The sequence below is a fragment of the Leishmania braziliensis genome, contig 6, assembly GCF_000002845.2.
Source record: "Leishmania braziliensis MHOM/BR/75/M2904 WGS CADA00000000 data, contig 6, whole genome shotgun sequence".
NCBI classification, from domain to species: Eukaryota; Euglenozoa; class Kinetoplastea; order Trypanosomatida; family Trypanosomatidae; genus Leishmania; species Leishmania braziliensis.
The window spans coordinates 1-8,783 of NW_004057975.1; the positions used below are offsets into that span (position 1 = coordinate 1).

General features: G+C 63.3%; 3 protein-coding genes across 3 annotated transcripts; all 3 read right to left on the reverse strand.

The window, feature by feature from the left end:
* Nucleotides 1-1,003: 1,003 nt before the first annotated feature.
* Nucleotides 1,004-3,139, reverse strand: GP63-2 (GP63, leishmanolysin; the record flags this gene model as incomplete). The annotated part of the gene is made up of 1 exon (XM_001562880.2): nucleotides 1,004-3,139. One exon carries the CDS (start codon nucleotides 3,137-3,139, stop codon nucleotides 1,004-1,006), a length of 2,136 nt encoding a protein of 711 aa, XP_001562930.2.
* Nucleotides 3,140-3,922: 783 nt separating this feature from the next.
* Nucleotides 3,923-5,677, reverse strand: GP63-2 (GP63, leishmanolysin; the record flags this gene model as incomplete). The annotated part of the gene is made up of 1 exon (XM_001562881.1): nucleotides 3,923-5,677. One exon carries the CDS (start codon nucleotides 5,675-5,677, stop codon nucleotides 3,923-3,925), a length of 1,755 nt encoding a protein of 584 aa, XP_001562931.1.
* Nucleotides 5,678-6,826: 1,149 nt separating this feature from the next.
* On the reverse strand, nucleotides 6,827-8,560 carry GP63-2 (GP63, leishmanolysin; the record flags this gene model as incomplete). Its single annotated transcript, XM_001562882.1, has 1 exon — nucleotides 6,827-8,560. One exon carries the CDS (start codon nucleotides 8,558-8,560, stop codon nucleotides 6,827-6,829), a length of 1,734 nt encoding a protein of 577 aa, XP_001562932.1.
* Between the last annotated feature and the right edge of the window lie 223 nt (nucleotides 8,561-8,783).

Sequence of the window (8,783 nt, forward strand, 5' to 3'; positions counted from 1 at the left end):
GTTGACCACGTCCCTTCGCCGTTGCCACCACAGGGCTCTGCTGCTGCTACTGCGGCGGCCAGCAGTACTGTGGCTGCCGCAGCCGCTGCAGCTGCTGCCGTTCCTGGGGCGCCTGCGCCGCCACTGCCGGAGTCCAGCGAGCCAGCCCCATGCGTCGTGCGTGTCCCTCTGACAGCCGTGCAGGAGGCGTACCTCGACGGCTTACTAGAGGCTGGCGAGCCGCTGAAGCTGAGTTTCCGCCGCGTCCTGCGTCCTAGCTGCCCGGCTGAGTGGGAGGACTTCAACGCCGACTACTTTGCGGCTGAGATCCCCATCTCTCTGCAGGCCTTGAGGGAGCCGGGGTCGACCCACCTCGCCGCTGACGTGGCCCTGCAGCCAGCGAGCGCGCCAGAAAAGCGCACCGTCCCTGGGTCGGTGCCATTGGAGCACAACGACCATGGCGAGCGCGGGCGCGGTGTGCTCGCCGTGGGACAGCGGGGTGTGTCGAGGCCCACCCCATGACCTTGATGGTCGTCTGCGCCACTGCAGGGCGAATGGCCAGGAGCTCAAGGTGTCTACCAGCGGCACGCACACCCGCGCAGCAATAGGAAAAGAGAAGCAAGGGAAAGGGAGGGGGTGGTGGGGGCTGCGAGAGAGAGAGCCCCCAACACACGCATCCATCAGAATACGCTTGCGATACGGGAGATGCCGTCACCGAGAGGCGACAGAACAACGAAAACTAAAAACTAAAAAAAAAACAAAGGCCATTTCGACGCGCGTGGGCTGCGATGACCGTCGGCACAGGGGCACACTACAGCGGCACCGCGCCCCCAGCCGTCCTGCTCGTTCCGTTTCACGCTAGCAGAGGCCCTCGTCAGCCACAGCGGGAGCCGCTCAGCTTGCGTCACGATCAGGGGAGGCTGATCAGGAGCAGCCACACCACGAGGCCTGCCATGGCAGCGAGCACTATCCCCAGCAGCGCAGCCGTCACAGTGGCCAATGCAGTCATCCTTTCACTCCACCATCACACCGCCGCTGTGTCGGCAGCGTCTCCCTCGAAGTCTATGACTCCCTTGATGTTGGCCTGGCACACCTCCACGTACAGCGGGCACATAATGTAGCTGCCTTCCACGAAGGCGTCGCTGGTCGTGGCCAGCTCAATGCTTTGGCCCGGCGTGCATGCGACGTAGCCGCTGCTGCCGTACACCTGGACGCTGTATGTGTGGTGGGCTCTGTCGCACTTCACGTTGGCGCACAAGCCATTGTACGGCCCAGGGGGACCAGTGCTGTGCTTCGGTGTGAAGGCCCCATCCAAGCAGCGCGACGCGTCGGAGAAGACGTTGAACTCCTTTAAAGAAGGCGACGCCGTCGATGGGTCCTGATTGCAAGCACCATCACTGGAGCCCACGATAACCGGGCAGTAGTCCAGGAACGACGAGCGCCCGCCAACAGACGTTTTGGTGAAGTACCGGAAGTACGTCGGCAGCGGGTTGTCATACGTGGCTATGCTGCACGTCCCGATTTTAAGGCGGTCGCTGGGGCACCGATACCGCCTCTCCGTGGTGTTGCAGAACATCTCTGGCCACTGCGTGATGTTGTTCTCCATGCACTTCTTGGTGATGAAGTCGCAGCTGGCGAGATAGGCCCACGGCATCACCTCGGCCTTGGTGAAGTCCGCCTGGTAGAAGCCAAAGTCGTGGAAGACGGCCATGGTCAGGTTAGTGTAGTACCCAGCATCCGAGGCAGGCGCCATGAGCTCGTCCTTGGCGTTGCGTCCCTTCAGATGTGATCCAGCAAAGCCCGAGCCGCCCGTATCCTCCAGCTCCAGAAACGTCAAGGTGGTGCAGCCGTACTGCTCGCGCGCCTTGGCCACCACCGTGGGGGTGTTGAGCACAGGAACTTCGTAGTCCCTCTCGCGCAAGTTGTTCACCTCATGAATGAGTTCGAGTGCATCGAAAGCGGTGAGGTCGAAGCCGAGGGCGTGCGCCACCTCGTGCGCCACGGTGCGCACCATAATCTGGTCGTAGGCTGACTGAATGTAGGCGGTCGGGATGTTGACGACACCCACGGCAGGTCGGTCGTCAGGGAACGCCTGGCACATTACAGCCCACGCCATCACGCCCGGATCGCTCGGCACCGAGGCAACGTACAGCACGAAGTCGATGTTGCTGAAGCCTACCGTGACGTGTTCCTCCGGTACCTTGAAGGTGCCGCACACGTCGCCCTCCATGCCGGTCACCTTCCAGGTGCCCTGCACCTGCCTCACCTCCAGCCGCTCCGCGTGCAGCTGCAGCGCCAGTGGTAAGAGGTAGGTGACGAGGATGTGGCGCTTCGCGTCGGTGAGGATGTCTTCGCCTTTGCAGATGTCGAGAGCGCCAGCGTGGTTGTTCACAAGCTGCCCAACGTAGGAGCAGTAGCAGTCGGGGTCCGTGAGGTCTGCGGTGGAGACTAAGATGCGCAGCGTGCCCCAGTCCGCGGAGTGCGCGACACTCGGCGACGTGCTGTCGGCCAGCGCCCAGTCGACGGTGTGAGCGCTGCTGATGGGGTCGGCGGACACGTAGGGCAGACCGAGGGCCGAGACGCTGCCGGGAGGCCTGTGCTGCTGTGCCACCGACTGCAGCACGCGGGCCTGCAGCCTGTCGTGGACGCAGTGATGGCCGGCGGCCTGCACCCACACGGCGGCGGCACCGACGGCCATGACGAGGCCCGCTGCGGCGAGCCGCATCAGGCGTGCGGCGACGCTGCGGCGCCGGTGCGTGCTGCTGCGGTCGCGGGACATGCTGGCAGTGCCGGCAGTGCTGCGGGTGCGTGCCAGGGGGCCAGTGACGCCGGCCAACACGTGGGCGGGTGGGAGAGTGGGAGGGGGTGTGAGGATGAAGGCTTGTGTGCGGCGGATTGTGTGTGCATGAGGGTGGGCGGGGGTGGGGATCGAGACGGGATGTGCCAGTGAGTCTGGAGAGGGGGAGGGGCAAGGGAGCGAGGGTGGTGGTGAGGGAGGAAGGCGGAGAAAGAGTGAGGGGCGGAGGGCCCTGGAGGGAAGCGGGGGGGAGGTGCCCCGCACGCCGCGGCCCCACGTCCTCTGGCTGCCCTTTTCGGCCCCGAATGGGGCGCGTGTCGGAGGACGGCGAGTACCGTAGGCGAGAGCGCCCTGCTGACGCATGCTGGGCGGGGGAGAGGGTGACTCTCTGGGAGGTCGCGACAACGAAGCGCACGACTGCCGGCCATGGCGCAGAGGCGCGTGCTCGCCTTCCTCCCCTCTGGCTCACGTCCATTCCCCGTGTCGCGCTGCCGAGAGAGAGAGAGAGGGCGCACATCAGGCCGCCTGCGCCCGCCGCACGGCGTTTGCAGAGTCGAAAGCACAGAATACAGAAAGCAAAGGAAAACAAACACGCGCGGTGTGCTCGCCGTGGGACAGCGGGGTGTGTCGAGGCCCACCCCATGACCTTGATGGTCGTCTGCGCCACTGCAGGGCAAATGGCCAGGAGCTCAAGGTGTCTACCAGCGGCACGCACACCCGCGCAGCAATAGGAAAAGAGAAGCAACGGAAAGGGAGGGGGTGGTGGGGGCTGCGAGAGAGAGAGCCCCCAACACAGACATTCATCAGAATACGCTTGCGATACGGGAGATGCCGTCACCGAGAGGCGACAGAACAACGAAAACTAAAAACTAAAAAACCAAAGGCCATTCCGACGTGCGTGGGCTGCGATGGCCGTCGGCACAGGGGCACACTACAGCGGCACCGCGCCCCCAGCCGTCCTGCTCGTTCCGTTTCACGCTAGCAGAGGCCCTCGTCAGCCGCAGCGGGAGCCGCTCAGCTTGCGTCGCGATCAGGGGAGGCTGATAAGGAGCAGCCCCACCACGAGGCCTGCCATGGCAGCGAGCACTATCCCCAGCAGCGCACAGCCGTCACAGTGGCCAATGCAGTCATCCTTTCACTCCACCATCACACCGCCGCTGTGTCGGCAGCGTCTCCCTCGAAGTCTATGACTCCCTTGATGTTGGCCTGGCACACCTCCACGTACAGCGGGCACATAATGTAGCTGCCTTCCACGAAGGCGTCGCTGGTCGTGGCCAGCTCAATGCTTTGGCCCGGCGTGCATGCGACGTAGCCGCTGCTGCCGTACACCTGGACGCTGTACCTGTGGTGGACTCTGTCGCACTTCACGTTGGCGCACAAGCCGTTGTAGTGGTCAGATGGATCAGTGTTGTGCTTCGGTGCGAAGACGCCATCCAAGCAGCGCGCCGCGTCGGAGAAGACGTTGAACTCCTTTAAAGAAGGCGACGCCGTCGATGGGTCCTGATTGCAAGCACCATCACTGGAGCCCACGATAACCGGGCAGTAGTCCATGAACGACGAGCGCCCGCCGAGAGCAGAGTTAGTGAAGTACTGGAAGTACGTCGGCATCGGGTTGTCATAGAAGACTATTCTGCACGTCCCCAGTCTCAGCCGGTGGGTGGGGCACTGTACGTGAATGTCGGTGGAGTTGCAGATCATCCACGGCCACTGCGTGATGTTCTTCTCCATGCACTTCTTGGTGAGGAAGTCGCAGGTGGCGTACTCGGCCCACGGCATCACCTCGGCCATGCTAAAGTCCACCTTGTAGAAGCCGAGGTCCTGGAGGATGCCCATGGTCAGGGCGCTGTAGTACCCTGCAGTCACGGCAGGCGCCATGAGCTCGTCCTTGGCGTTGCGCCCCTTAAGATGCGAGCCAGCAGTAGACGCACCACCCGTATCCTCCAGCTCCAGATACTTCAAGGTGGCGCAGCCGTACTGCTCGCGCGCCTTGGCCACCACCGTGGGGGTGTTGACCACAGGAACGTAGTAGTCCCTCCCGCACAAGTTGTTCACTTCATCAATGATTTCCATTTCCTCGAAAATCGTGAGGTCGAAGCCGAGGGCGTGCGCGATCTCGTGCGTCACGGTGCGTATCATTAATTGGTCGTAGGGTGACCGAATGTGGGCCGCCGGGATGTTGATGACACCCACGGCAGGTCGGCCGTTAGTGAACACCTGGCAGAACGCGGACCACGCCATCACGTCCGTGTCGCTCGGCACCGAGGCAACGTACAGCACGAAGTCGATGTTGCTGAAGCCTACCGTGACGTGTTCCTCCGGTACCTTGAACTCGCCGCACACGTCGCCCTCCATGCCGGTCACCTTCCAGGTGCCCTGCACCTGCCTCACCTTCAGCCGCTCTACGTGCAGCTGCAGCGCCTGTCGTAAAAGGACGTTGACGAGGATGTGGCGCTTCTCCTCCGTGAGGATGTCTTTGGCTTCGCAGATGTCGATGGCACCGTCATGGTTGTCGACAAGCTGCCCGACGTAGGAGCAGTAGTAGTCGGGGTCTATGAGGTCTTCGTAAGAGACGTAGATCCGCATCGTACCCCAGTCCGCGGAGTGCGCGACACTCGGCGACGTGCTGTCGGCCTGCGCCCAGTCGACGGTGTGAGCGCTGCTGATGGGGTCGGCGGACACGTAGGGCAGACCGAGGGCCGAGACGCTGCCGGGAGGCCTGCGCTGCTGTGCCACCGACTGCAGCACGCGGGCCTGCAGCCTGTCGTGGATGCAGTGATGGCCGGCGGCCTGCACCCACACGGCGGCGGCACCGACGGCCATGACGAGGCCCGCTGCGGCGAGCCACATCAGGCGTGCGGCGACGCTGCGGCGCCGGTGCGTGCTGCTGCGGTCGCGGGACATGCTGGCAGTGCCGCGGGTGCGTGCCAGGGGGCCAGTGACGCCGGCCAACACGTGGGCGGGTGGGAGAGTAGAAGGGGGTGTGAGGATGAAGGCTTGTGTGCGGCGGATTGTGTGTGCATGAGGGTGGGCGGGGGTGGGGATCGAGACGGAATGTGCGAGTGGGTCTGGAGAGGAGGAAGGGGGCAAGGGAGGTGGTAAGGAGGGTGGAAGGCGGAGAAAGAGTGAGGGGCGGAGGGCCCTGGAGGGAAGCGGGGGGGAGGTGCCCCGCACGCCGCGGCCCCACGCCCTCTGGCTGCCCTTTTCGGCCCCGAATAGGGCGCGTGTCGGAGGACGGCGAGTACCGTAGGCGAGGGCGCCCTGCTGACGCGTGCTGGGCGGGGGAGAGGGTGACTCTCTGGGAGGTCGCGAGAAGGAAGCGCACGACTGCCGGCCATGGCGCAGAGGCGCGTGCTCGCCTTCCTCCCCTCTGGCTCACGTCCATTCCCCGTGTCGCGCTGCCGAGAGAGAGAGAGGGCGCACATCAGGCCGCCTGCGCCCGCCGCACGGCGTTTGCAGAGTCGAAAGCACAGAATACAGAAAGCAAAGGAAAACAAACACGCGCGGTGTGCTCGCCGTGGGACAGCGGGGTGTGTCGAGGCCCACCCCATGACCTTGATGGTCGTCTGCGCCACTGCAGGGCGAATGGCCAGGAGCTCAAGGTGTCTACCAGCGGCACGCACACCCGCGCAGCAATAGGAAAAGAGAAGCAACGGAAAGGGAGGGGGTGGTGGGGGCTGCGAGAGAGAGAGCCCCCAACACAGACATTCATCAGAATACGCTTGCGATACGGGAGATGCCGTCACCGAGAGGCGACAGAGCACCAAAACTAAAAACAAAAAAACCAAAGGCCATTTCGACGCGCGTGGGCTGCGATGGCCGTCGGCACAGGGGCACACTACAGCGGCACCGCGCCCCCAGCCATCCTGCTCGTTCCGTTTCACGCTAGCAGAGGCCCTCGTCAGCCACAGCGGGAGCCGCTCAGCTTGCGTCACGATCAGGGGAGGCTGATAAGAAGCAGCCACACCGCGAGGCCTGCCATGGCAGCGAGCACTATCCCCAGCAGCGCGCAGCCGTCACAGTGGCCAATGCAGTCATCCTTTCACTCCACCATCACACCGCCGCTGTGTCGGCAGCGTCTCCCTCGAAGTCTATGACTCCCTTGATGTTGGCCTGGCACACCTCCACGTACAGCGGGCACATAATGTAGCTGCCTTCCACGAAGGCGTCGCTGGTCGTGGCCAGCTCAATGCTTTGGCCCGGCGTGCATGCGACGTAGCCGCTGCTGCCGTACACCTGGACGCTGTATGTGTGGTGGGCTCTGTCGCACTTCACGTTGGCGCACAAGCCATTGTACGGCCCAGGGGGACCAGTGCTGTGCTTCGGTCTGAAGACGCCATCCAAGCAGCGCGCCGCGTCGGAGAAGACGTTGAACTCCTTTAAAGAAGGCGACGCCGTCGATGGGTCCTGATTGCAAGCACCATCACTGGAGCCCACGATAACCGGGCAGTAGTCCATGAACGACGAGCGCCCGCCGAGAGCAGAGTTAGTGAAGTACTGGAAGTACGTCGGCATCGGGTTGTCATAGAAGACTATTCTGCACGTCCCCAGTCTCAGCCGGTGGGTGGGGCACTGTACGTGAATGTCGGTGGAGTTGCAGATCATCCACGGCCACTGCGTGATGTTCTTCTCCATGCACTTCTTGGTGAGGAAGTCGCAGGTGGCGTACTCGGCCCACGGCATCACCTCGGCCATGCTAAAGTCCACCTTGTAGAAGCCGAGGTCCTGGAGGATGCCCATGGTCAGGGCGCTGTAGTACCCTGCAGCCGAGGCAGGCGCCATGAGCTCGTCCTTGGCGTTGCGCCCCTTAAGATGCGAGCCAGCAGTAGACGCACCACCCGTATCCTCCAGCTCCAGATACTTCAAGGTGGCGCAGCCGTACTGCTCGCGCGCCTTGGCCACCACCGTGGGGGTGTTGACCACAGGAACGTAGTAGTCCCTCCCGCACAAGTTGTTCACTTCATCAATGATTTCCATTTCCTCGAAAATCGTGAGGTCGAAGCCGAGGGCGTGCGCGATCTCGTGCGTCACGGTGCGTATCATTAATTGGTCGTAGGGTGACCGAATGTGGGCCGCCGGGATGTTGATGACACCCACGGCAGGTCGGCCGTCAGGGAACACCTGGCAGAACGCGGACCACGCCATCACGTCCGTGTCGCTCGGCACCGAGGCAACGTACAGCACGAAGTCGATGTTGCTGAAGCCTACCGTGACGTGTGCCTCCGGCACCTTGAACTCGCCGCACACGTTGCCCTCCATGCCGGTCACCTTCCAGGTGCTCTGCACCTGCCTCACCTTCAGCCGATCCACGTGCAGCTGCAGCGCCTGTCGTAAAAGGACGTTGACGAGGATGTGGCGCTTCTCCTCCGTGAGGATGTCTTTGGCTTCGCAGATGTCGATGGCACCGTCATGGTTGTCGACAAGCTGCCCGACGTAGGAGCAGTAGTAGTCGGGGTCTATGAGGTCTTCGTAAGAGACGTAGATCCGCATCGTACCCCAGTCCGCGGAATGCGCGACACTCGGCGACGTGCTGTCGGCCTGCGCCCAGTCGACGGTGTGAGCGCTGCTGATGGGGTCGGCGGACACGTAGGGCAGACCGAGGGCCGAGACGCTGCCGGGAGGCCTGTGCTGCTGCGCCACCGACTGCAGCACGCGGGCCTGCAGCTTGTCGTGGATGCAGTGATGGCCGGCGGCCTGCGCCCACACGGCGGCGGCACCGACGGCCATGACGAGGCCCGCTGCGGCGAGCCGCATCAGGCGTGCGGTGACGCTGCGGTCGCGGGACATGCTGGCAATTGTGATGAGCGCCAAGGATGGTGGTGTAGCGCATGTTGGGGGTTGGGATACAGTTGTTGGGGCGTGGGAGAGCCCAAGAACGTGGAGGCTCGCTGCGCCAATGGATGTATGGGCGTCTGTGTTATCTTAGTGCGAGCAGGCGTGAACGTTAGGAGGGGGTGGAGAGGTGCATAAGGATTGCTTAAGAGGTCATAATGTTTTTATGGATGACTGA